Source organism: Panicum hallii, chromosome 3 (assembly GCF_002211085.1).
Source record: "Panicum hallii strain FIL2 chromosome 3, PHallii_v3.1, whole genome shotgun sequence".
NCBI classification, from domain to species: Eukaryota; Viridiplantae; Streptophyta; class Magnoliopsida; order Poales; family Poaceae; genus Panicum; species Panicum hallii.
In genome coordinates this window covers 10,174,367-10,201,279 of record NC_038044.1, presented here as the reverse complement: position 1 = coordinate 10,201,279, position 26,913 = coordinate 10,174,367, and the positions used below count along the sequence as shown (strand labels likewise).

The 26,913-nt window shown below is 47.9% G+C and overlaps 4 protein-coding genes and 1 pseudogene across 7 annotated transcripts; 2 read left to right on the top strand and 3 right to left on the bottom strand.

Moving 5' to 3' along the window:
- Positions 1-577: 577 nt before the first annotated feature.
- Positions 578-3,774, bottom strand: LOC112886259 (acyl-protein thioesterase 1 homolog 1-like). The gene is made up of 9 exons (XM_025952097.1): positions 3,505-3,774; positions 3,302-3,413; positions 2,214-2,250; positions 1,930-1,999; positions 1,693-1,797; positions 1,362-1,512; positions 1,190-1,272; positions 1,017-1,110; positions 578-934 (listed from the first exon to the last, which is right to left on the bottom strand). The coding sequence occupies exons 1-9, from the start codon at positions 3,530-3,532 to the stop codon at positions 850-852; spliced, it is 765 nt and encodes a 254-aa protein (XP_025807882.1). The 5' UTR covers positions 3,533-3,774; the 3' UTR covers positions 578-849.
- Positions 3,775-8,208: 4,434 nt separating this feature from the next.
- LOC112885160 lies at positions 8,209-9,206 on the bottom strand (annotated as a pseudogene).
- A 3,094-nt stretch (positions 9,207-12,300) lies between these two features.
- On the top strand, positions 12,301-15,065 carry LOC112884626 (putative cytochrome c oxidase subunit 5b-like). Its single transcript, XM_025950079.1, has 6 exons — positions 12,301-12,652; positions 12,743-12,828; positions 12,902-12,952; positions 14,482-14,548; positions 14,642-14,721; positions 14,832-15,065. The coding sequence occupies exons 1-6, from the start codon at positions 12,505-12,507 to the stop codon at positions 14,895-14,897; spliced, it is 498 nt and encodes a 165-aa protein (XP_025805864.1). The 5' UTR covers positions 12,301-12,504; the 3' UTR covers positions 14,898-15,065.
- Positions 15,066-15,159: 94 nt separating this feature from the next.
- LOC112884625 (protein PARTING DANCERS-like) lies at positions 15,160-23,100 on the bottom strand. 4 transcript variants are annotated; one of them, XM_025950076.1, is made up of 9 exons: positions 22,787-23,100; positions 17,431-17,552; positions 17,256-17,344; positions 17,074-17,169; positions 16,901-16,995; positions 16,770-16,810; positions 16,612-16,695; positions 15,938-16,096; positions 15,287-15,542 (listed from the first exon to the last, which is right to left on the bottom strand). In XM_025950076.1, exons 1-8 carry the CDS (start codon positions 22,848-22,850, stop codon positions 15,947-15,949), a joined length of 741 nt encoding a protein of 246 aa, XP_025805861.1. In that variant the 5' UTR covers positions 22,851-23,100; the 3' UTR covers positions 15,287-15,542; positions 15,938-15,946. The 4 variants fall into 4 exon arrangements, with proteins under 4 accessions (XP_025805860.1, XP_025805861.1, XP_025805863.1 ...); XM_025950075.1 differs by having other exon boundaries at positions 15,160-16,096; XM_025950078.1 differs by lacking the exon at positions 22,787-23,100 and adding an exon at positions 22,044-22,228 and having other exon boundaries at positions 15,287-16,096.
- On the top strand, positions 20,293-25,089 carry LOC112884624 (probable inactive receptor kinase At2g26730). Its single transcript, XM_025950074.1, has 2 exons — positions 20,293-21,989; positions 24,212-25,089. The coding sequence occupies exons 1-2, from the start codon at positions 20,654-20,656 to the stop codon at positions 24,868-24,870; spliced, it is 1,995 nt and encodes a 664-aa protein (XP_025805859.1). The 5' UTR covers positions 20,293-20,653; the 3' UTR covers positions 24,871-25,089.
- The last annotated feature ends 1,824 nt before the right edge of the window (positions 25,090-26,913 follow it).

The window sequence follows — 26,913 nt, the reverse complement described above, 5'->3', positions numbered from 1 at the left end:
GATGATTCGAGTTCTCATCCAGGCAAATGCCCAAGAATCTGGGTAAGTTTCAACTCTGTCACACTTCAGTACCATGCTTTGTCAAGAGAAATTTCAGATTTCAACATATGTTGATTCTTTTACCTAACTCGTTTGAGAGAGAGCCTGACAATATGCTCCATTGTGCACTGATCGACAAAGCATGATACTTCACCACTCTGAGGGCAATTTGCACCTGTAAACACTAACTCCCTCAGGTTTCAGTATTCCATGTAATGAGATCTCAAAGCACAGGGATAGTTTCTTCCTTCGTGACCTTTCAGACCTCAGCATCCACAACGATGGGATTGGTAATCCTCAATGACTTCGGTGGACCTAGCACTTGGTCGAACATATCTGCTTCACGACATGTTAACATTGGTAGTCACAGTTGTCACCTAGGGTTACAATCCATACTGCCTGAATACTTTGTTTGGGTCTTAAATGTACTCGGACCAATAGTCCTGCCAAGCTTTTCAATTTCTGTTCAGGAAGCTTTTGATGTCGTGAAACTAAGAGTTCTGCACTGGTGAGAGCATTTAAGTAATGCAAAATGTGGTTTCATGGATCCGATGCCTCAACGGCATTCCCTTTTTATTATCATCAAGATCAGACAAGCACTAGATTACATATAGTCACTCCTTGCCAGTCACACGGCAAATCATACCACTAAATTAGGACAATGACGACAAAACCCATATTGAAGAGAGCACTGGAGAGTAAGAGAGTATGAACTATTACAAGCTATCAAACCAAACCTCCCTCTGTTTTGTCAAACACTCAAATATGTGCTATTACCAAAGACATCGCGCATACGGAAATACTCTTCTTTTAGCGAGATCGGTTGAGGCCAAGTGTTGAGCTGAGCCACTTCCAGAGATCGTCCATTTCTTCAGGGATGGTATAGTGGCCCAACCTGCATCATAAGAACTTAGTTAATGGATCTCTGCAGAGGGAGAAGTTTGGATTTCTCAGGTGTAGTGTTTGCGGAACTGTACCCATTGTAGGGCTTGAAAATCAGATTTGAGAATCCTGAGGACCTCAGAATCTCAGCTGACCTCTCACCGTTCCTGTAGGTGACAACCTCATCCACTGCAAGAACACAAAACTTAGAACATGTTAGTCAGTAATATGCGAATTTTTGGGTTACTTAAATCAACATCATTGTTACCTCTTCCATGACAAAGCAGGATGTGCAAGGAGGCAGCTCTTCTTGTAGCAATGTGTGAGCTCTCCATCTTGCTCCTCAGGGTCCTAAAAGAAATACCAAGAACAATAGGATTCAGGGATAGATGAAATACAGTAGCAAATGCTTGACAAATATGATCTCTGCAAGGTTAAACCTTGAGCAAGGGAGCCAGCCACTCAAACTGATGACTGCATTGAGTGTGATTGGATAAGGAATGCCGCTTGTGAATTTTCCATGAGCATAGCATGCTACGGAGTGGAGTGCAACGGTGGCGCCCATGCTGAAACCACCAATCCCAAGCTTCACTGCACTCACGTGTTCTGAACATTAATGGAATGAAAAATAGAGAGCAATTGTTTCATCCAACTATGTAAATATGTTTACTACTTATGGACTCATGGTCTAGCAATCAGAAAAACAATATTATGAGGCCTAGCGTTTTTTTCTTCTTCAAGGATTAGATGATATGATCCTGGGATTAGTACCATCAGATGGCTCAGATGACAGCAGGTTTGCAATGTGTGCAGCTGAAGCATCCAGTCCCTCAATGTCATCTCTGCCATCTATTGATGTGTCCTCAACATCAAACCCTGTTTCATTCCCGAAAATAGTGATCAAACATTTTTCAGGCTTCAGAATTCAGAGAAACAGTAATACTATCATGTTTCAGAGTTCAGAGTATGTAGAGCAGTTCTTTGATAAGTTCCATGAAAGAAACTCACATGCAGTGCAAGGGAATCCACCAAAAGCAGCGACAGGACGGGTTGCTGCTGTGGGACATATCCACTTGATCTACATGAACATAAACTTCAAGGTAAACAAACTTTATTGCGGTGAGAACAGCTGCCATGCCCAACCTACTGAGCAAAATAAGCTACACTATTCTGATTTTTTGAACACGATTACAAATGCTGATACTGTTGCATGATGGCTCAGGAATGAGACAAGGTGTATGTGTATCCATATCTATTGATGCGTGCTTCAAGTACAAAGCATTGATGCTTACATTTGGCAGAGGAAGAGAATCCAGGAGCTGGGACCAGCTGAAGAAAAATGCAGAAAGATTAAAAGAAGGAAAAGGGAATCAATCACTTCACTGTATCAGGAAAAGCATTGCAGCAGCAACTGGTAAAGATATTCCATTCCAGGTCATCTCAAAATTTTTAGATTGCACCACACTATATAAGCTTCACGTGTTGTCTGAAAGTACCGGCAACACAAAATATGTGCAGAGTGGAGAAAAGAACATCTGGAACTAAAGGTTGACACACAAAACACTTAAGAGGAATAATTCAGTACTGAACCAAAACTTTTAAGAGCAAGTTGATGAGGTTGCCTTCATTTCTTAGATTATCTGGAGAGCTTAAACAATAAGTAAATAATAAAAACGTTACATGCAAGGAGCCCAGACGCTCATGTTTGCTTTTCCTTGTGGTATCAGAAAATTAAGAGTAAGTGGGTGAAGAACATCTGAAGCTGAGCTGGACAAATATATAAACTTGGAAAAGACTCTTAAAAATGTGTCGTACTAAACTAAAAGGCTTACTATCAGCTATTTTTCTCCAAAGCTCAATGTAGCCATTAGAAATTCTGATAGTGGAGGCACGACCAAGATACTGCAATTCAGTCCCTTGTCATAAACTGGAACTGTAAATTGGGATTCTTGCCTAATACAAAATTTTAATCATGCAATATGTGTTAGCCCACTTTATATGTTATCAGCTCACACCAATAAGTATTTGGCATTCCTATTCATTCTCAATGGAAAGTGAAAGCATTATCAGTGTCCTTCGTAGCACAGAAGGTGGTTGGGTGTGCAATAGGTGTGAGAAAGTTATGTACTTTGAGAATATATGCATGCATGTACAGACAAAAAGGACACTTGAAACATTTCTAGCAAAAGGATGCAAAAGAATAATGTTTTCGCATCGACGCTGCAACAATCTAGTTCTTTCCTCTTTGCTTGATTGACAAGTGTAGTTTCTTGCATTCATATGTCAGTTGCGCGAGAAAGCATGCATGAAGGACCATCATCTGAATAAGCAAAGTTTAAGAAAAACAGCAGTAGGTATGAGCCTAGCAATAAGTCGGTACCTTGCTCCATTGTCACCTAGGCCATGGAGCCACACAATGGTGGCTAGGTGCCTTCCCTTTGGCCTCACCACATATGTCCTCCCATAGTCGACTCTCCTACCGCTTCGTCCACCTGGATGATTGATCATCCATGCAGCATGATGTGTTGGCATCAATGGTAGATCAGAGCATTAGGCTAATGGAGAAACGAACCAGAAGTTTACCAGCAGAGCTGCTGCCGTAATAGCTCATTGTGTGTTCTCTTGTGCGTTCTGCAATAGTTGCACTATGTGCTGAATACTGATGCTTCTGAGCTCTGGTACTCCTTGTAAGGTATGAAGGTTTGAAACTGTGAAGTGCACATCCCCAGTTGGCCTATATTTATAGCTAAAGCCTGGAGAGGGGAATATATGTCAAAAAATTCCTTGAATCTGCAGCGCATGGCAGTGCGGGTTTTCACACCTTGCTCACTGCAAGCTGTCATAGAGGAGAATCTGGAGGATAAAAAGATTAGAGGCTTTTGCTCTAGAGTGAAGCATCCTGCACGCAGAGATATACAGTGAGGGTGGCAGTGGCACTTGGTCATTTCATGAAAATGCATTTGGCACACAGGTTAGTAAGATGCATCTTTGGCAGTGGAGAAGAAACCTGATATATAAATGTTCTCTTCTCCCTTTTCTCTATTTTGCAGCCACCAAACATTTTGCTGCTGCATGGGTTATTAATGCGCACTGCCTTCTGCACACAAATCCACACGGTTCCTTATGTGACAATCTCAAAACGAATTTGAAAGGAATAAACACAAGTCAACTTATTTTCTAGTCATGAAGCTTTTCTTTTGACATCACTGCTATAGTTCTGTTAGATGAAACTGCAAAAGTTCTTTGCTGGAAGCATTACCCGCCACAGACCCACAGAATTTTTTTTTGAGGGCACCCACAGAAAATCATTTGGTGGCAGAATTTCACGTGGAAAACAATATTGAAATAATTTTATAATGTAACTTGCAATTGATACACCATCAGGATACAGTACAGAGCTAAAAGAAGGATGATTATGTAGCAAGACATATCTATCGTGTTTCAGTGCCGAATCAGCATGGATATGGGAACCAAATCAGGCTGAAATGCAAGTCCACTTGCAGCATATACGTGGTTACACCTTTCATGTTAGTACATGAACTAACAGAAGTACCCCACGACAAGAGCTTAACATGAATTTCTTTTAATACAAAATAACTGTAAAATTATTCTCTCAAATTTACTCCAAGGTTTTATAACAAAGATGTTATGCACACCTTCTGATTCTTTCTAGCTCTGAACAGGTTAATATTGCAAAAGGTTAACTTTTTTCAGACTGGGAAATCTCTCAAACCTAATATCATTCTTCTGGCCAACTAGATACTGTTTAAAGTAATTGGCACTGTGAAGAAATACTATTCAACAAGACATCACTCTTGAGGTATTTTCTATTCTACTCTAGGTTTTCTTGCTGGGAAAGGTGTTAACCTTTGCATATTCCTGTCGCTTTCGGAAATGGAGAGGAGCTGATTATTTCTTCACAATGTAAATTTGAGAGGCGATTGCAAAAGAAAAAGATAAATATAAACTGATATCTATGAAATTTTGGTTAACTTTTTCCAGGGAAAATTGATAACCCAGTAGAAAAAATGATGAAACAAAAACGGTCGGATCTTTTTTTTTAATGTGTGCCAGCCCCACTACATACAGCAAGAATCATATTCCATTCCCCTTTTCATTTTCTAATGATTGGGATGGGCAATGTGGGAGGCAGCTCAAGCCAAAATACGTGAGCTATGTGTGATTTTTGTCCCTACATTAGCATCAGCGGTTTGAGTTTACATCGAGCTAGATGAAGCTACTTCATGAGACAGGATCACCAGCCACCTGATCTAGCCTTTTTCACACTGGAAATTAAAGGCATCATTGTGTTATGCCCTAGTACTAGAAGCCTGCATATTCCTCCCTATGCATATGTTCCTATGAAAAGTGATTTTATATAAAGTCAGAAAAAAAAGGTCCTCAAAAAGGGAACATGGACAAAATATCGGATTTGTCGTTACTCAAGACCTAAAAGCATACAGTTAGGGAAGATATGAAAATAGGAAAACTGTAAATCCTTTAAATGTTTTCTACTTCATGCTTAATATAGATTTACATATTAGCAGGCTTAACACAATTATGCACACCTTCCAGAGGGAATAATTGTGAGCACAGTTTCTTTGCAAGCAAGTTTCTGATTGCATATGCAGTTAGGTACAGTTTCCATATCCAGCTCCCACTAAGGCCAGCTCACTGAATCGATTTAAAAGGTAAAGAATACTCACTGTAAGAAGAAGTCCACATCAAGGCTCAACAGAAGTCAACTTCCAAAATGCAAGAGCTGAATGTGTGGCCGCTATTATCCGAGGAATTATGCCTTTGAAAGTAAATGGCGGAATTATGCATGCTCTTTATTGCATGGCTCGATCTCTCCAGAAATTCTGAAGTAACATTTTCTCCACTTTCTATTTCGTACCATTGTTTATTCATATAATATTTGATCTTTTTTGTTCTTAGTTTTCTTAATGCCCATGTTGTTCTTCCATTTTGTTTTCATTCTAGGACTTCTGAAAAGTTTTTTGGAAAAGACGAAGATAAGAATGCAAAGTAATGTTACAGTCAGCATAGTGCAGAATTTATCCTGTGATCAATCTTAGATAAAACAAACAAAGGATTTTCATTCAGCTGGTGGTTTGAGGTTGAGAGATGGACCATCATAATCCGTGGGTGATAGTAGGAAAATGCTGAAAGTTTCAGGCTAACAGCATGTCTATGGGTCCGTGTAATATACACTCCATGATTCAAATATAACCTTTGAGTCAGCTGTAATCCTTTTTTTTGCGATGTTAGTCAACTGTAAGTCTATATCCTGACTCTCATAGTGAAGCCTGAACAACTTTTTCTCAAAGCTCCCTAAGTTTTCAACAGTGTTAACTGATAACCATATCATTGTATTCTCACCAGAAAAGGATAAAACAAAACTATAGTAAAAAGATCCAAACTGGTAGTAGGTGGAACGTGAGTAATGAGTGATCATGTAGCTTTGTGGGTAGGTATGTGGTTAGCACAACTTGGCAATAGCAACAGTGCTGCTTCTGGGTGCATTGCACCAGCAGAAGATAGAATGGAATAGAATATTTATCATTGAGCAATTACTTCCTATTCTGTTCTGTTCACAGGAACTATATGTGGTGCACATATCCATGAGTATGACAAGTTCAGCATCCAAACAAAAGGGGAACTCATGACATTTCCAACTTGAGCCTCTACTGTAAACTTAGTGATCTCAAATAGCACTGTGATACTCCTTCATGTTGGGATGAACAAATGGGGCTCAGAGTGCAGCCCAAGCTGAAACGGAATACACCACATTTCACATCATTCAATCAATAAAGATTTGCTATGCAAGATGCTGAAGGAATGTCATGTGTTCTAGACACTGCTTTCCAGGCAGGAAATTCCAGCTATTTGCTGTGATTCTGAAAGGCTGAATCCGTATTGTGAAACATACTAAAAGTCGTTAAGGGTGGAGGAATCAAGACGCTATCTTTTTGATGTGGTCTATGCTACGTAGCAACTAGAGTGTAAAATGCCAATGTATAGATGACAAGGTCAAGCAGTGCAGACAAGAGCATCGAACAGTTGATATTTGGCAAGAAACCACATTTCCTTCGTTGTGGAGGTTACCCTGGCAAAGATGCTGTTTAGCTTCAATCAGAGAGATTAAATGGATGGGACGTGCAAGTCACTGTCTTTGGGGTTGCTGATATCGGACATTTGATTCGTAATGATATTGTTCATTTTGAAATGTAAGAAAAAGATCAGAAACAAAAGTCAATGCATTCGAGACAACATTAAAGAAAAAAAAACTTTATGACAATTTCTCACCGTTGAGGCCTTTCGTCGAGCAAGTAGTGCGAACTATTTCTTGCCTCGTAGACTAGCCCGCTTTGCTTACCACCATGGCGGAGTCCTGTGGGCTCGCAACGCTGCACGAGCTAACGGCCGCAGGCCGCTCTGATCTGCATGACTGCATCGCGTTGCATAGCTACACTGGTTGGAGGCCGCGCTTGGCGTGCTCAGTGTCCCAAGGTGGTTGCCGACGGAGACAGCGTGGCGGCCGCCAGAGGATTCTTACTGTCTGGAGCCAGAGCCAGCTCAGCAAGTAAAGGCCTATGTGAGCGACCTCTCTTCGAGCATTGAGCCTTCAACGCAGCCGGTCCGTATAATAGGGTTGGCTATTAGGTTGGCTAAGAGAGTCATTGCATTTAAGAGCAAGCACGTAATGCACGCATGTACATACAATCTGATGTGATCAAGATCTTTATGGCTATATATGAATCAACACAATACAGAAACCACACATGCTCATCCAGGGACCATTGGGATATACCAAACAGATCAACGAAAACATAATTCATATTAACTAGTAGATAACATGATGATAGATATCACCATGACACTGACAATAAGTATTACAAAAGTCACTGGTTATTAATCTAAACGACGACGATAAAGGCACAATCATGCTTGGATCTTCAGTAGAAAGGAGCAGCCAAATTGTTTTGTATCAGCAGTTCAGTAGCAACACTGCAAGTTGAAAAGTGGAAAAATGAATAAACCTGAAACAAAAATCTTCACTTAATGAACAAAACAAACTCTGTTAGAGAATATATACCTACAAGGAACACCAGTAGCCAGCAATGACCGCATCATGGCAAGGTTCTGAAATAACATATGTTTGTAAGAAAACATGTTGATGAAATGTTAATTGGAAAATATAGAAATATGCAGTAGTATTATACCATGATTAATTATGATGCCTATTTCTAAACCTATGCCATATGTGCTCGATGAGATCATTTTTCAGTTGGGTATGCTGCGACATGAATGGAAAGCAGTTTTTCTACGCAGCATATCAACGAAGCACAAATTGCCACCAACATTCACTTCAAGAGGTAGAGCAAATGATGGCCCTGGACTCTCATTCAAGTCAATGTGGATGGTCGCCTCTTCCTTCTCATCTTCCACTATCATATTGTGGAGAATCACACAAGCTAACATGATTCTCCCAACATTCTTGCGCTTCCACAATCGTGCAGACCGATGAACAATGGTAAAACGTGACTGCAGTGCCCCGAAAGCACACTCTACATCTTTTCTTGCCCCTTCCAGCTGCTTGGCAAAAACCGATGCTTCTCAACTTGGAGAACCAATATAGTTTTCATGAAGGCAGCCTATTCTGGGTATATACCATCAGCAAGATAGTAACCTATGTTATACTCATTACCATTGATTGAAAAATGAACTTGAGGGGCTTCTCCTTTTAGTGCATCAAAAAACAGTGGAGACTGGTTCAACACATTGAGATCGCTATTTGAACCAGCAACTCCAAACAAAGCATGCCATATATGCAGATTTTGGGAAGCAACTGCTTCTAGAATTATGGTTGGTACTCCATAGTCACCACGAGTGAATTGCCTCCTCCATGCTAAAGGATACTTTTCCCAGCGCCAATGCATGCAGTCTATACTCTCTAGCATTCCAGGGAAACCACATGACTCGTTAACCTGCAGTATGCGCTCAAGATCCTCACGTGTGGGGCGCCTCAAATACTCCCCACCAAACACCTCAATCACCCCTCGTGCAAACTTGTCCAAGCATTCTAATGCAGTACACTTCCCAATCTTAAGGTACTCATCAAGGGCATCAGCAGGAGTGCCATATGCTAGCATGCGCATGGCTGCTGTGCACTTTTGCAATGGTGAGAGACCTACTCGACCAGCACAATCTGTCCTGTAAGTGAAATAGGGAGACCACTGTCCAAGGGAGTTCACAATGTGCAAGAAGAGGCGCCTATTCATACAGAATCTAGTATGAAACATACTCTCAGGGTAGAGTGGTTCTGCAGCAAAGTAGTCCTCCACAAGCTGCTGATGAGCACCTACATGATCCCTAGGTATGCTCTTTCTTGGACCATATTGTCTCTTCGACACCCCACCTGAGATTTTAGCCTTGATCTTCATTGCCAGCCTCCTAGCAAAAGAGTCTAGGACGCTCTGCTCAACAACATACTCTCTCATGATTTTGGATGGGGCTAGATCATCGGAATTATCCGAGTAGGAAGATGAATCAGCCATAGAGAGTGAGGAAGATAGAGGAGAAGGAAGGTGGATATGGTTGGCAGAAAATGAAGGTGGGAAGGTAGCACCATATAGATGTGCTCTGTTGCATGGTGTTCTGCTAAGAACAATTAAATAAAATTCGTAACTATCTCACCAGATTACAATGCATTGTAGTTGGGCTGTTGACTAGTAACTATTTTACCACATTACAATGCATTGTAGTTGGGCTGTTGACTGGTAACTATTTTATCTGATTACAATGCACAGTAGTTGGACCGTTGACTGGTGACTATCTTACCAGATTACATTGCATAATAGTTGGGCTGTTGAATCTCTAAGTAATTCAGAAGCTATGCATAATTCAATAAAATAGTATAGCTCAGTATATGAACCGGGTAGTACCTTAGTTAGTGTTGCCAAATAATTTCTCCCTTAGGCACCGCAATGCGAACACATGCTCAGATCTTACATCTTCTGCCATAACAGTTGTGTCTTGCTTCAATAGCTCTCGGTATGTTTCTATCATGGCTGACTTCTTGTTCTCTTTTGCCGCAACATAAGAAAGCTTCCGAGCTTCAATATTCTCACTAGACACACGCTTTTGTGTCTCTAGCATCTCTTTACGCCCTTCACTTGCTTTGTTCTGAGTGTCAATAAATATCTAGAGCTCGTATTCAAGATCTATAATGCAAGCTTCATCCTTCCTTTTTCATTTCTGCAGTTCTTTAGCTTTCTTGCCCCCAATTGGCCTCTCTTCTTTATCATCATCTTGTATAGAGAAATGCTGCTCCACATCATCAACAACATTGTACTTCCTCTTGTCTGGATCCAATTCTGCAAGGTGCTCCAAATAGGCGTCCCATTTCGGTTCTTTCCGCAGAACATCCCAACAATGCCTAAACAGAAATGAGCCGTCTTTTTTGTGCTCCTCTTCATAAAGGTTCAGTGCCTTATCCATTAAGTCCGCATCGGATTCACCACTAGCCCACAAAGCATTAGCCTCCTTCCAGTTGCCACAGAACCATGCAACTCTTTTCTTAATTCTTCCAAATCGATCCTTGACTTGCTTGAGTAGCCTTGCATGGGTTTTTAGGATGGCGCTATTGTAGGCAGCAATAACTTCTTTCCAATATTGCTGTTCTTCTTGTAATTTGAATGGATTGGATCATTTGAATTATTCAACCATGCACCAACCTACAATATTATCAGAGAAGGTGGTTCATTGCATTGGTATTAATTAACAGATAATGGATGGGAACATTTGAATTAAAAAATTTAACTAACCAGTGCAATATCCTCTTCTTTTGTAAATAACAAGCCCTTCCCAGTCCTAGGACAATCAGATTCATCGGTGTCATCACCAACACTGATCGGCTGCGATAAATTACCAGTGCTCACAGCTCGCAGGCTGTGCAGGACTATGCCTAGGTGTGTTTTTAGTCAAAAAATTAAACATACCACCAGGTGGGATAGAATCCACTCCCCTGTCAAGATAAGATAACATTAAATCATTAAAACAACAATGCAGGAGGACATCAATGCTTAGAACAAAAATGCAGGAGGACATCCAAGCATTCCAAATAGCCAAAAAGATCAAAAACATGCTTAGGTCTTTAACTTGTCATCATTACAGCACCAAAAACTTATCACCATTACAGCACCAAAAACTTGATTACTCATCAATGTTCGACCAACTAAGAGTATAGGAAACATTTACCAAACTTGCATCTTAGAGTCTTCTATATCCGTGGATGAAGGAGGTGCCCACCAAGGGCCTTGAGCCGATGAACTAGCCGTGCCTGGATGCTGTAGCCCGGGAATCCAGTACTCTTAGTACCAGGAGGGTGCCATGGATTGCTGTGGATATGGAGGGCACCAAGCACCAGAGGCGAACATAGAATGGGTGGTTGTCGGTGGAACAGGTTGGGCACCGATTGGGGGAGTCCTAGACGCCGGCGGGATCTCCATTGGCGCTGGCGCAGAGGTCCTCTTGGACGGAAGGCATCTTGCAGGGAAGAGGAGCTATGGCTATCTAGGGTTTGGATATGGCGATTTAGGATGAGCTGGGTGGAATTGGGGGACTTAGATCCATCGATGCGTGAAAACGATTTGGAGCGAAGGGAATCGATTTGGCATGCGCGAGCTAGTTTTGGCAGGGAGATTGGTGCGAGGGAAGCGGGGGGAGCAGGAGATTGAGAGGAGGAACAATCGCCAGCAGGATCGCCGATGACGGGCTGGGAGCGGGCGATTCCATCTCGGGTCCGCCGCTTTGAACGAGCGAGTCGCGAGCCGCCCGTCCTGCGTTTCTCGCTCCTCCAACTCTTATTGAGCTGACGTGGTGGGTTGTATTCGCCGGCTGACTGGATCCATTATACTTGCTCTTCGGGTGGTTTTGATGAGCGGTGCAACTGCAACCAGCAACCGCGAGGTCTGGCGCACAGAGGCTCAGGCGGAGCAAGTAGCAGCCACACCCGCGGCGCCAAATCAACCGCTAGCAAGAGCGGAGAGATGTGACCGCCTCAGCCGTTTAACCAACCAAACATACCGTTATTTTCTCATAGTGCCGGCTCACGCGTAACTTGGCGTGGCAACCAACCGAAGGCCAAATTTGAAAGGCCAAACCTTATGCTCTTGCTCTGACATAAACATAAGCATCATTGCATCAATCTGTATGCGCCACGTAGCGCGGTGGGCGGTGTCTGTGGATCCACGTCTCCACGACGTGACATGGCTGGCCGGAGACGCGGTCGACGGCAACGATGGCCGCGGCGTTTCGTGAAGTGGCGCGCAGCGTACAGCCCGCCCGTGCTTTGAATTGCTTCGGGCGCAGGCTACGTTTTCGCTATAGCGACGGCGCATTGGAAACCCCGGCCTCGCTCCTGCTGCCGTGCGGGTGGGTGCGGTCACCGGCCAGCCCGAAACGGGAGCTCCAAAGCCCACGCACCTCGGCACCTGACAACCCCCCGGCATCTCCGTCGGTCCGTCCACCCCCCACCTCCGCGAGGGGCGACCAGAGAACGCAACCGCCGCCGCCGCCATGTGGCGCCGCCTCCAAACCCTAGCGCCCTCCCTCCGCCGCGCTGCCGCCGCCGCCGCCGCCACATCGTCGTCCTCCGCCCGCGCCGCGCCCCTCTCCACGGCGCCGGCCGCGTTCCGGCGCACCTCGCCCCTCCTCTCCTCTCCTGGTAAGCGTCCCCGGCCCGGCCCTGAGATCTGCAGCTGCTTCCGGCTCTCACCGAGCGGCTTGTTCTGATCGGTGGCCCGTGGGCACGCAGGCGACAAGCCGGCGCCGACCAAGGTCGAGGATGTCATGCCGATCGCCACGGGGCTGGAGCGCGAGGAGCTCGAGGCGGAGCTCCAGGTGAGGGGTGTCAGTTTTGGTTTAGGGGGGCTGCGGCGGCATTTGATCTGAATCTGTCCCCGTGTTTGTCCAGGGGGGGAAGAGGTTCGACATGGATCCTCCCGTCGGCCCCTTCGGCACTAAGGTGAGTTGATTGCTGCGTGCTGCCCTGATATATATTTGTTACGTGCGATACCTGAGTTTGTAGAATCGCACCAACTATGTGATTGGTATAGAAAATGCGCATGGCTGTAGCTCGGATTCATCTCTAGCTGGCCTGCCAGTGGTTCAATTTGTGATAGCCGCGTGACAAAAATGTGCACAGTAGTCTTTCCCTGCATCAACTTGTGCTAATGACAACTTATGACATATCACGTCACTCTAGCATGGTTGTAAGTAAACATTTTTGGCTCACCAGATGCATCTCTTGTTTATCATGTAATATAGCAAATTATAAGTATTTGAAATGTTACATGCTTAAGCTGCAATTCCTGAAGGAGTTGTTCCAATACACCATCAGTCAGTCATACATGAAAACGAAATACCAGGGTAGCTTATCACTGACTTGTCACTTCGAGCTTTGCATTAAGTATCAGTGCTTGTTGTGGAGTGCACTTCGTATTTTCAACTTCCTATCCTTCTGTGCTTTCTGCTGAGTTGGTGCACTGATCTTGAAGTGATTGAATACACTTTAGCACATGTGCCACTCCCGTTAACCAAAAGAGCCCTGTAGCCATATGTGGTTGTATAGCTGGTTTTGCACTTAGCTAAACAACTGTGAAGGCAAAGCACAAACCTAACAAATCTGTTTTAATGCATAATAGGTTTAGACTGTTGTTTTTTACTTGTTTGTGGTCCACTATTCATCAATCCTAGGCATGCCCTCCTATGCATTGAGTACTGACATTGCCTGTATATTTAGTCTAGATATGTGGAAGTTCTTGATCGCTCCCTCCCCATCTATTTTGGTTTTGAATACCAGACTTTCTATGCTGCACAATTGGTCAATGGTCTGAACATATAAAGTACTCAATATGCCTCATTGGGCATGGCAAATTATAAAGTACTTGAAATGTATCGTGCTTAAGCTGCATTATTTTAAGGAGCTTTTCTAGATAAACCATTGGTTGGTCATAAATGCACTGACTTGTCACTTGGAGCTTGCATTGTGTGTCAGGCTTGATTTGTTTGTATCGTGTTGTGCATTGCACTTAGATATTTTCAATTACAATTCATCAACTTCCTAGTCTTTCATGGTGAACTCATACACTGACTCCAATGTTCTTGCTTAAGGGGCGCGGTCGATCATTCTTTGATTGAATACACTACCTACATATGTTGCTCATGTTAACTAAAGGAGCCCTGGTAGTGATAGGTGGGTTTAGTATCACTTAACTAGGTAATTGTGTAGGTAAGCGTGCAACCTAACAAAACAATCATATATTATAATTTTAATGCACAACTGGGTATACTGTTGTTTTCACTTGTCTGTGGTTCTGCTATTCCTATTCTTCAATCCCAAGCATGTCCTCATATGCATACCATGTACTGACACTGCCTGCATATTAAGTCTAGATATGTGGAAATACTTGATCACTCTCTCCCTTGTATTTTGGTTTTGCATACAAGACTTTCTGTGCTGCAAGATTGTTCATTTGAATGCTTTACCTGCAGGAGGAACCAGCTGTGATTGAATCCTACTATAACAAGAGAATAGTTGGCTGTCCTGGTGGCGCAGGAGGTACATCAAGGCTAACCATATATCTCGGTTGTAAGCGTTAACTATGTAACTCGCCATAACTGGCTGTTAATTTTTCCACCGGGCTTATTGCAGAGGATGAACATGATGTTGTCTGGTTTTGGTTGGAAAAGGATAAACCACATGAGTGTCCAGTCTGCTCGCAGTACTTTGTGGTAACTGAAATCAATTCCTTGACCAATTGTTATAAAAGATGTACAGCGGTAATTGGTTTTGCTGTTGGTTAGCAGTGGCTGAAATATTCTATTTTGTTGACTTTGTACAGCTCAAGGTCATTGGCGATGGAGGTGATCCAGATGGGCATGATGATGATGAAGATGAGCATCACTGAGGCCATGTGTCAGTTGGCAATAATAAGAACTTGGTGATACATGGTTTTTAGCCTTATCTTTGCAGCATCAGACTGCTCTATAGTGTTGTAATTGATGAATGTTTGACCAAGAAACAGGTCAGGTGGTGTTTTTCACCTACGGATTTTGTTCGAGCCGTGTAGACCTTATGGTTGTTTCTGTTTGGCATGTGCATTTTTTCTTGAGTGCATCATCATCAAATAAAGGATGAGTGCATCGATCTGTTTCACTCTAGTGACCATCAGGTGGTGATGCCCGTGTTTGTATTCCTTTTTGTTCTGTGATCAAGGGCAAAACTGCCTGCCCATCAGTTTTTGTCACCGTCCCACGCGGCATCAGATCCCAACCGCTTTGGAACGAAACGGTTCCAAACCCAAGAAACAGAGATCATCTTTTCTTTTAATGAAGGAAACGGGGATGGGATGCTACACAGAAACAAAAGTTCAGAACTACAGAATGCACGAGTTCTACAGTGTCTGTCACAGTGCGGCATCATCATTCGTCTTCCGCTATATCGCGAGTTGGCTATTGCAGAATTACAGCTTGCCCGGGATGCATCCAACTATCGCCACACTAATTTGCCAGCTTCAACAGGGACGGACTCGAATCAATCGGTATGACTTTGCCTGCAAATCAGGAGACTGTATCAGCAGCTCAGCATCACGGGATCCTAATCTTTCTACCAACGGTAGAAACATTCAAGATCACATGAAACTTGAGCATCAAAGGAATCGAAAAAGTTCATCATTTTCAGCAGACATGACCTTTTAGTGGGTGTGCCAGTTGGTGTGCAAATCATAAGGTTCTTATCAGCATATACTACTTCGAGATCAAATTCAAGAAAATAAATCATGTTTGTTTATGCTAGCGCATTCCTCACGCCAAACATCAACTGATGGAATAAGAAATTAAGAACAAAGAAAGGCAGTAGGCTGACAGTTTCATAGAGCAAATACCAAATGATTGACACATACTTTGAGTAAACCAATCACTACATATTTCCTGTGGGGGAGAAGAATACCTGCAAATATTAGTTGATTTTAGGGCTTAAGTAGTACTGTGGATCCCTGAAGAACCTGAAAATCCTCTGTGCCTTTTCAGTCGAAAGATCAGTGTTTTCCAGGATGAATTCCTTGGATGCCTTTGCAATTGCTTCAATGGAGCCAATAGCTTGGGCAAGCTTAGAAATAAATAAAAAAATAAAAAGTAGCATCACTATCAATAAGCACGCCATGGTAAAAAGCATGGAAAAGTTAAACAAATAATAGGCAACTTGTGTTTACAGTGAACCTGACTACTTAACTGCAGGCGAGGCTAATAAGCAGATTAGCACACTGGTGAATAGAGCACAACTCAATTTGCACAACATAGAACATGCTCAGTTATTATTCTTGAATAGCTGCATAAAACCAATATCATTTGCACGCAAAGCTCCAAAATACATTTAAGTCCTGATCTGCTCTGAATACCATACAGGTACTGTGGCTTATCATTCACAATTTTCAGAATAATGAGTGCAGATGACAAGTGAAATAATGATACTTCTTGAAACAAACAATGTGTAGTGTTTGAATCCGTATCTGTTATCCCTAGAGAAAGAACTTGCAAAGCACTCGGAACTAACCAGCTAACATTGATATCTAAGTAATCAAGAAACCATAGAGTTACAGAAAAAGGAAATTGTTAGGCACATACCGCATTTGCATCATGACTGTCAATACCAGGAATGGACGTTAGCACTCGTAAAAATGCATCCATGCACTGAACAGCTTGCGCCCGCTAAAGTGAGAAGCAAGAGAATAATTTAGCTACACAAATAGTACGCTCATGTATCTGGGAGGATCTCAAATTACCTCATTCCTCATAGTTGTGATAATGTCTTGCTGTTTGCATACTGAAGAAAGAAGATATGTTATCAATAGCAGCTTCCGGTTCAGGACTTGAACACGAGCCAGGAACTTCAGAAAAGAATGTAGAGATTTACCTCCACGAGCATGAGCTATCTTTACAATCTTCTCAAATCCCATCTCTGGATCACAAACAGGCACAAATGTAGGACAGCCAAGCACCATGCCGTACCTTGAATAAGAACTGCATGAATAACAATGACACAACTAAAACGAACATTTCATGTTTAACATAATATCAGGTGCATACTTGAAATATGATTGGTTAAATGATTCAATTTGTTCTCCTGTGGGAAGGACAACAACAACATAAAGATGTTTGAACTGCCTCTTCAGTGTATTCACCCTGCAAAGGCATTCCAATACTGACATCACCATCACAACAAATGCAATGCATAACAAATATAACCAGGAAGAGTCTCACGGCCTCACCTGCTGAAGACAGCAGGTTCCTTTTCAGAATCCCAATTCGTCTCAAAGACAAAAGCAACAGATGTGCCCCCATTGTTGAAGATGAAGTCCTGGAATTCACTCGATCAGGTCATACCTTCATATACATAAAGACACGCAAGAGCAAATCAATGGATTTCTGAATTGGGGTGCTAACCGGAGAAACTGACAGGAAGTTGAGGCGGTACGAGTTTGCAGCGAGGAATGTGGCCATGAAGTTGATGAGGTTGGGGTGCTGCTTGTCTCTCCACGAGGTGCTCATCATGCATACTCCTCGGCCTGCGCGCAGAATGGTACCCAATTGAGTTACAGAAATTTCAACTCGATGTGCGCATGCAATAAAACTCAGATAAATATTCAGTGGACTGCTACTCTAGAAAAACATCCTGGCTCGGCCTTTAGAATTAGGACCACCACTGCATTTTGAACCATACGGGAGAAGACGTAAGTTGAGGTCATGGGGGTTAAGGTGAGCCCCCAAATGTTCTACAATTCAGAACGATCAGGAAGAATAACCAAATCATACGAACGATTCAGATTTCAGAGTAACGAAATCCTAACACGTGCACCTGGGGCACGGAGGAGGACGCAATGCGAGAATTAGCATCATGGGTACCCATGTCTCTACGGGCGACAGGATCACAGCACATGCCCCCAGCCCCGTCGAGGGGATGGATTAAGAAACGAATCTTCGAATCGAACAGCGGTTTGCTTAAAGAGTTGCATTTGGTTAGCACCGGATTAACTGAAGAGAAGGAAGGATTTGGATTTGGTCCGGTTGCTCCACCTGAACAAATTCGAAAAAACTCTAGCCAGCTAGGGCTTACCGACGAGTCCTGAAGGGTCTCCTCCACTTGAGGCCATCCCGTGCCAGTAGACGGGAGGAGGAGGCCGGCCGCGAGAGGAGAATTCGAAACACTTGGGAGGTGGCGCTTCGCTTCGGTGGAGCAGAGCGGAGGCGGGCAGGCGGCGGTCGCCTCCCTTTCCCTCTCAATCTGTTGGCCTGGGAACGAGGGAAGGAAGTTGGGCCGGGTTGGGCCGATTGGTTCTTTCGGCCTGAAAGTTTTGAGTGCGCATCATCATCAAACCCGCTAAACAAAAAGAAAAAAAAGAAAGGGAATGAAAAGGAAAAGCCGAAAAGGGAAGAAATAAAATGTTGGTATCGATGAACGGGTATTAGGGGGTAATTTTAAATAATCTAGAGGTCGGGCTCTAATCTTATTCAATTTTAAACTAAAAAATATAAAAATTAAGTTGGATTATAAAAAATCTCTAGGATCATTGATCCGTTACCACCTCTAATACCACCCCTAATACAGTAGTTTTATCGACTAATCCGAATACGCTTGGTTCTACCGAAGTTTCTTGGAGGTTGGATGTGCGCAACAATTTTTAGCACTACAAAATGAGCATCATTTCTTTATTAAAAAAAATGAGCATCAATTCTCCGTGAAACCTCCACCATTTAACGATCGCTAGATTTATGACTGCAAAGTTACAGAAACTAGAGTGCTCATCAGAACGCGCTCTGACAGAACCATGTGGTGATGGCAATACGCTGTTAGGGTGCGTTTGGTTGGGGAGCCAGATTAAATGGAATGGCTCCATTCCAATTTCTGAGAACCGCTAAAATTAAAAATAAAGAATGACTAAAACTGAACAGATCAAGGAGCAAGGAGCCATGCGCGGGGGGTGGGGGGGCTCTGGGCGGCCGCGCACTCGCCGGGAGCTGGAGGCGCGGGGGGCTTCGGGCGGGCGGTGGACGGGGGGCAGCCCGGCTGGAGTCGGGCGGGGCACATCCGCCGGGGGGGGGGGGGCTTTGGGCGCCCTGGAGTCCGCCAGCGAGGGACCGCAGCAGATCCGCCAGCGGCGGGGGTTGGGGGCGTTGGGCGGTCACCTGGCAGTACGGCGTCGGGGGGTGAGCGCACGCTGCTCTTGCGCGGGTGGGGGACGAGCGAGCGCTCGCGTCCGGCCGTTTTGGCGGAGCCGGCTCGTTCCGTATGTTGGAGGCATATTCCCTTTCGAGAGCCGTTCCATACTACCATTCCTCAACCAAACACCGCTAAAAATGGAGCCGCTCCGTTCTATCTCCATCCATCCCACCAACCAAACACACCCTTATCGAGCATTAAGGCCAGGACAGGGAGGGGGGCAGGAACGCGGAGAAAGAAATATCAGCTGAGGCCTCGTGGACTCGTGGTCAATCGCTGGCGGGCAGCAGAATGATGCGATGCTTCTGCATACCCGCCCTGGACCCTGGCGACTCTGTGGCCGCGATGGATTCAAATCTGAATCTCTCGAGAGACTAGAGTAGTATACGTGCTTGGTTCCTAGCTCCTCGATCACAGCTTCCAAAATCGATTACCATGATTTGCCAGATGGAGCAGCCATCATGGCGAGAGCCGGCCGCTCGACGCCTCAACGGAGCTGAAAAGGACAGGGAGCCGAGATCAACAACTGATCAAGCAACAGCAAAGCATGCTGCTAGCCTATCCAAGACCGGTTCAGACTAGAGCGTCAAGTAAACGGCGTGGCAGCGAGGCAGCCGGCCGGGCCGCGCGCGACACGTCGGGCCGGGGCATCGATGCCCATGTCCCCGGGCAGGAAAGAGATGAGACCTGCGTCCGGGGCCGCGGGGTTGCCTTCACATCATTTCATGCGGTCTGGTCGATCCGTTGCTTCCGACCCACGGCTAGAATGAGCATCCAGGGAATCAGGGATTTTCACCGTCTTTTGTGCTTGAACCTCGCGGCTTCGGCGTTTCAGGCCGTGGTAGGGTTGCACCGGCAAAAATTGACGGATAACTGGCTACACCGCCTTGCTGAATGCTGATGGTTTTCTGGGCGGCTGGACCATTCAGACAGAGGAGCATTCCTTGCTTCGGCTGCTGGGAGAGTTCTTGATTCCTTCACTTGTCTGATGCAGATTGGTATGCTGCTGTATCCGGCGACCACCGTGCACGCAGCAGCTACGATTCACAGTTTCACACCCGCCGATCTCTGCAAATTTTTGGCGGCGACACGACAAGTGCGGCCCAGCCGTCTGATCTGGCGCCGAGCGCTGTCCAGGCTGACATAGAAAGCTCTCAGTCTGCCACACGGTACATGACACACGTCACCACGCTCTGCGGGTCTGCATGCATACAGCCAAGTGCACAAGGGACACACACCAGCAGCGAGCACCCATCCGGGCTGGGGTCACCAACCAAGTTCGACTTCCGCCTCGCATAAAAACCAAAGAAAGCTCGTCTCGTCCCGCCCCCCGCTCCCTGCTTGCTCTCCTCCCCACCACACCGTGCCATGCCTCGGCGTCGGCAGCGCGCGCGTCCATCCAGGCCGTAGCGTGCGTGTCCCGCTCCCGCCCGTCCGGCGGGGCCCAGAATGGGCGGGCCCGTGCAGCTGCTGCTGGCGCTGGCCGCCGTCGCCGCGGCGTTCGCCTGCGCGGGCGCGGATCCGCCGCAGCAGGAGCGGTCGGCGCTGCAGGCGTTCCTCGCGGGCACGCCGCACGAGCGCGCGCTGGGCTGGAACGCGTCCGTGCCGGCCTGCGCCTGGACCGGGGTCCGGTGCGACGCGGCCAACGCCACGGTCGTCGAGCTCCGCCTCCCGGGCATCGGCCTCATCGGCAGCGTGCCGCTGGGCACGCTCGGCGGGCTGCGGGGACTCCAGGTCCTCTCGCTGCGTGACAACCGCCTCCTCGGGGACATCCCCAGCGACCTGTTCGGCCTCCCGCGGCTCCGGTCGCTGTACCTGCAGGGCAACCTGCTCACCGGCGCCATCCCCGCCGAGGTCGGCCGGCTCGCCTCGCTCGAGCACCTCGCGCTGTCCCGCAACAGCCTCACCGGAGCCGTCCCGTCGGCGCTCAACAACCTGACAAGGCTCCGGTCGCTGAGGCTTGACGGGAACCGTCTCTCCGGCAGCCTCCCGAGTCTCAGCTTCCGCCAGCTCGAGGTGTTCAACGTCTCCTACAACGACCTCAACGGCTCCATCCCCAGCTCCCTCGCGCGGTTCTCCCCGGAGTCCTTCGCCGGCAACGTCGGCCTCTGCGGCCCGCCCCTCGTGGACCAGCCATGCCAGCCCTCTCCTCCCGGTGTCCCTGTGAAATCGTCGAAGAAGAAGAGGAAGCTGTCCGGCGCGGCGGTCGTGGCCATTGCGGTGGGCGCCGGGGCCGCGGCGCTGCTCGCCCTGGTGCTCCTCGCGCTGTGCGCCGTCCACCGCCACCGTCGCGCAGCCACCGGCGAGGAGGAGGTGAAGACGACGCCGCCGACCCGGGGCCTGACCCCGTCGACAGCGTCAGGGGAGATGACGGGAGGCGACTTCACCTCGTCTTCCAAGGACATCAGCGTGGCCGCCGCCGCCGCCGCGGGGGGCGCGGCGGAGCGGAGCCGCCTGGTGTTCGTGGGGAAGCAGGGCCCGGGGCAGCACCACTACAGCTTCGACCTGGAGGACCTGCTGCGCGCGTCGGCGGAGGTGCTGGGGAAGGGCAGCCTGGGCACGTCGTACAAGGCGGTGCTGGAGGAGGGGACGACGGTGGTGGTGAAGCGGCTGCGGGACGTGGCCGTGGCGCGGCGCGAGTTCGCGGCGTGCGTGGAGGCCGCGGCGGGCGCCGCGGCGGAGCACCGGAACCTGGTGCCCCTGCGCGGGTACTACTACTCCAAGGACGAGAAGCTGCTGGTCGTGGACTACCTCCCCGGCGGCAGCCTCTCCGCCCGGCTCCACGGTGAGTCATCTATCGATCAGAGCCTTTCCTTTTCTGTTCACCGAACTTGCTTACCAGCTGCCATTGGTGCGCGCGGTCAGGGGATTCCGGCCGCATTCGGCCGGCGTTGCGCGGGATTCGCGCGGTTTTGCAATCCTCTCCGGTGTAGGTGTTTGTGTTTGCTAGGAGTAGTTGGCACTACGAGTACTGTTTCGTGGTAGGTGTGCGATCGGTTTGCTGCGAGAGGGGGAGGCTGCCTGTAATGTGAGCGAAACTGTGAGACTGCGGTAGATTTGACAAGCGAGTGACGGAGGGAGGACGATGGGATGGTGCTGCTAGATTCGTCGTGTGGCGCTTGATTGGCTTGGGGAAATGTTGGAGCGGAGAAAAATTCTCGCTTGGGATGCCGGGCCACGGAATGGGGTCGAGCTGAGCACGATTGGAAATTGGGGTTGCCGGCGACATGCCCTGCCGGCATGATTGCCTGCAACCAGAGTACGAGTACTAGGTGGTACGAGAACATTAGCCGGAGCACCCTTGTTTGTCGGCTGCCGCTGCCTTGGAGCACCCAATTCATAATTCAACGCTACAGTAGCTCCGAGCCTACTCAAACTCTCAACGAAGCCGCTAGTTTGCTTTGCTCCATCTGCACGCAAACGGGCACTGCAGCACAGCGCACAGGTACGGTGTTTCTCCGCGGAATGTTTGCCTCTGGTTCGTCGCGTACCTCTAACATCTTGTAGTACACGGTACTGCTAGTACGGTAGTACCATACCATGGAGTGTAGATCAAGCAGCTAGTATATCGTTCGTTCAGACCTGAGTTCAAGGCTCCACGAGGGTCCAGATCAGCAGCACTGGCCTTCAGCATCCCTGTATGCATCAAAGATTAAACCGAGCGATTCAGACCTCCGGCCTGAGTGGTGTAAAATTTGTGTCAACTGCAGCGCTTACTCATACTGACAGGACCATCCTTCGCTCCAATCATTCATGCAACTTCTTGTCACTAGCATAGCAAAACCACGGGCACGGTCTTTGGGAGGCCGCTAGCTACTCCACCCTTTTTCCTTCAGCTGTGCTCTACTAGGTTCCAATCCCTTGAAAGGGATTGAGAGGGAGCATTTGCAATTTGACTAGCCTTTTTCTCAGAATTCAGATTCCTGTTGGCTTAGGGCCAATCATCTGACAGGGACTGAAATCTAAATTTATGGTCCCGTAGCCATCGCTTATCCGCGATGGCGTCCTCACTTTTGAATTCTTGTGATCAAGGAACTGTCCATGCCGTCGCTGTTTTGAGGACAGTCTTCACTTCACTGTCAGGTTTGCGTATACAGATGCTATCAGAGTATGATTTAGAATACAAGGATGCAACCACTCTCATCCAGAAAATGGGTGCCGTTCAGTCTCACAAGTGCAGCAGTGGCTGGCTCTCTTGTGCCCGCTGCCACCTCAAACAAGTCCCACTACCATTGCCCTGTGGGGCCTGCTTCCCAGTCAATGTGTCCCCGCTGCCTACTGAAACAAAATTCAGTTATCCTCCATATATCCTGACCACCAACTTCTGATTGCTCAGTGTCTAAGAACACTGAACAAAGCATGGCAAAAAGTCAAGGTTTTGATTGATCGTCCTAATCAGATGCGTTGGCATACGAACATGTCTGATGCTCTTTTTTTAGGGAAACATGCTAGTATTGATGACTTTCTATTGTTTTTCGTTGCTCTATCATGCTGCATTATTCGACGTAATTCATCGAGTTGGCACCAATACTCATAGCAGTTAAGTTACACCAGCCTTGCATGTTTTTGTGCATAGACGCCAACCGGCAACAAGCGTTGCCGATTGCTGGTACAATTATGTTGCTGTTTCTCTGTTTAATCGCTCTACCTACTACACCTACTTTGTTCCCTTCCTTGACCATTTTGCTGCCTAAATGTAATTGAAAAGGAGTAGGGCACTGTGCATGCATCACTGTATTTTTGTTCAAGTTATAATTCTGCGTCACTGGTGGTCCATTGACTCCATTCCATGGACAATGACTAGCTCATGCAGCCAATGTCCAGTTGGAGATTGTATTTCTGTAATGAAAACGCCAAATTAAGCCCTGGCCTGAATTAGGGACAAATGATGTCTGAATTTTTGCTATACATAATGATGAAAATAGCAGCATATTCAGACAATTGATTTCTCTGTCTGTGCATTATTGTGTCGTTGGAGATGCTAACGCACCGTGGTTTTGGACACAGGCAGCCGGGGCACGGGCCGGACGCCCATGGACTGGGAGGCGCGGATGCGGACCGCGCTGTGCGCCGCGCGCGGCGTGGCGCACCTGCACACCGCGCACAGCCTCGCGCACGGCAACGTCAAGTCCTCCAACCTCCTGCTGCGCCCGGACCCCGACGCGGCCGCGCTCTCCGACTACTGCCTCCACCAGATCTTCCCCCCGGCCCCCGCGCGCCCTGGCGGGAGCGGCGGCGGGTACCGCGCGCCGGAGCTCGTGGACGCGCGCCGCCCGACGTTCAGGTCCGACGTGTACTCGCTCGGGGTGTTGTTCCTGGAGCTCCTGACGTGCAAGTCCCCCGCGCACCACGCGTCCCTGGAGGGCGGCGACGGCGCCGTGGACCTCCCACGGTGGGTGCAGTCGGTGGTGCGGGAGGAGTGGACGGCCGAGGTGTTCGACGCGGAGCTGGTGCGGATGGGCGGGAGCGCCGAGGAGGAGATGGTGGCGCTGCTCCAGGTGGCCATGGCGTGCGTGTCCACCGCGCCGGACGCGCGCCCGGACGCCCCCGACGTCGTCAGGATGATCGAGGAGATCAGCGGCGGGCACGGGCGCACGACGACGGAGGAGAGCGAGGGGACGAGGGGCGCGTCAGAGGAGGAGCGGTCCAGGGGCCCGACTCCGTGATGCCGCCGGTGCAACGCAACGCAATGCGATGCCGCATGGCAAAGTTGTTTCCTTTCGATCGATTTATATAGCATTTGTTTTGATTCTCTAGTCTCTAACCGCTCAGCCTAGCCTGGCTGCTTCTCAAGCATCCATTGTCACGCCAATCAGATACATTCCCCCCTCTCTCCCAGCCTTTAATCCTCCAAGCGTATGCAGCAATTTTTCCCGTTTGGTTCTTGTTGTGAAGCTGTGACAATTGCAAGTGTCTGCTCGACTGCTCCAAAATCCAATCAGCCTACCATCATGTTGTCATGCACTTTCTTTTGGTGTTGCTGCAAAGCTGCCAAGGGCATCCAACGTTGAGACTCCCAAACCTTGTAGGCCAAGGAAGATTACTCTGCGCTGCAGCTTGAAACAATAGAACTCGAAGCAGGACAAAGCAGGAAACAGAGCAGCACACTCCAGAGCAAGACCCATGACGGCTCATCGCGAATGCGTCCGGGCTTTGGCCTGTGGCGGGTTCCGCGAATCACCTCGTCGTGGAGGGCAGTGCCACGCTCCAGGTCCCGGACAGTCTCTATCTGGATACCTAGACCGTCTTCTCCCTCGGCGGCGGCTAGCCCCGTCCGACGCCCGCTCCTGCGGTCCTGCCGCGCTCGGCAGGGAAGGGCGTTCAGATTTTGGATGATGTGATGCGCACTCGCCATACTTCGTTTCAGGAATATGTCCGCCGCCGCGGGGTGTCGCCGGAGAGGCCAGAGCCACCGGCGTATCGATGCTGGAGGTGACGCCGCACCCCGCATCCCACCTAGAATTCTTAATTTGTACATCGATCCAAATATTTTGAGTTTACCTCCTAATTTCGGATCGCAATTAATAATTACGATCTAAAATTTTACACTTTACCCCCTATTTAGGATCGCAATTAGTAATCGCGATCCGAATTATTTCACTTTGACCCCTACAAGTTTACAGATTAGCCCTCCTGTATATGGGTACCGGGCGCGCCCTCTCCTTCTCCCCACCGGCCACCGCCTGCTCCTTCGCCGGCATCCAAAGCTGCCTGGCACGCTCGTCGATCAGCCTTACGGAGCTAGGAGCCTAGGACGCTATGCTGCCGACGCCCGGTGAAGGATCTTCTTTTTCTCGCTTGGCTCTTTCTCGCCTCCTCCTGCCGTCCGCCATGTCGCGGTCGTTGAGCAGTCCGATGGTGCAATAAGGGCTTCGTCGCTGTCCTTGTTCTTCGAGCTCCTGAAGGGCAAGTCCCCGGTGATGACGCCGTGGTCCTCCTACGGTGTGGGTGCGGGAGGACCGGAGGAGTGAATCTCCGACTCTCCGAGCTCCGAGGTCTTGGACGTCGAGCTGGCACAGCTGATGAGCGGGAGCGCGGAGGAGGCCTGGAGGGAATGGTGGAGGGTGCTGCTACTGCAGGTGGCCATGGCGTCCGTGTCCAGTGTCCACCGCACTCGATGCCGCCGACGTCGTCAGGACGATTGGGATATCGAGCGGCGGGCAAGAGCGCGCGACGGCAGCGGCCAGCGGAGAGAGGGAACGCGCGGGGCGTCGAACGATGAGCGTTCCAGGGTCGACACCGTGACGCCGCCGGTGCAAGGCAACGCAATGCAATTATGCAAACATGGCAAGTTTGCTCGAGTTTTAGCATTCCTTTCGCTGTCTAGTCTCTAAACTCAGCTTGGCAACTTCTCACTTTCTCGAGGCATCCATTGCTTGCGTTGTTCATCCTATGCCAATCAAACAATACAGTCCTCCCTCTCCCTTTTCTTTTCTTTAGTTGGAGAAACCTCTCCTTTTCTGGTTCCTCCTAGCAAATGCAAGCTCCTTCCCGTTTATTTGCTCTTGTAAAGTTGTGACCATCCCAATTGTCTGCAGTACATCTAGTCAATCTGTAGACTAGACCATCGTGCTGGGCATAATGAGCAATTCGGGGACACGTGTTGCTGAGCAGAATTTGCTTCATACTTGATCACGGCCCAATCCCAATGTCAACGACGCAGTACAGGCCCATTTCTCTTGGGCCCAAAGGGCGTACCATCCAAGCCC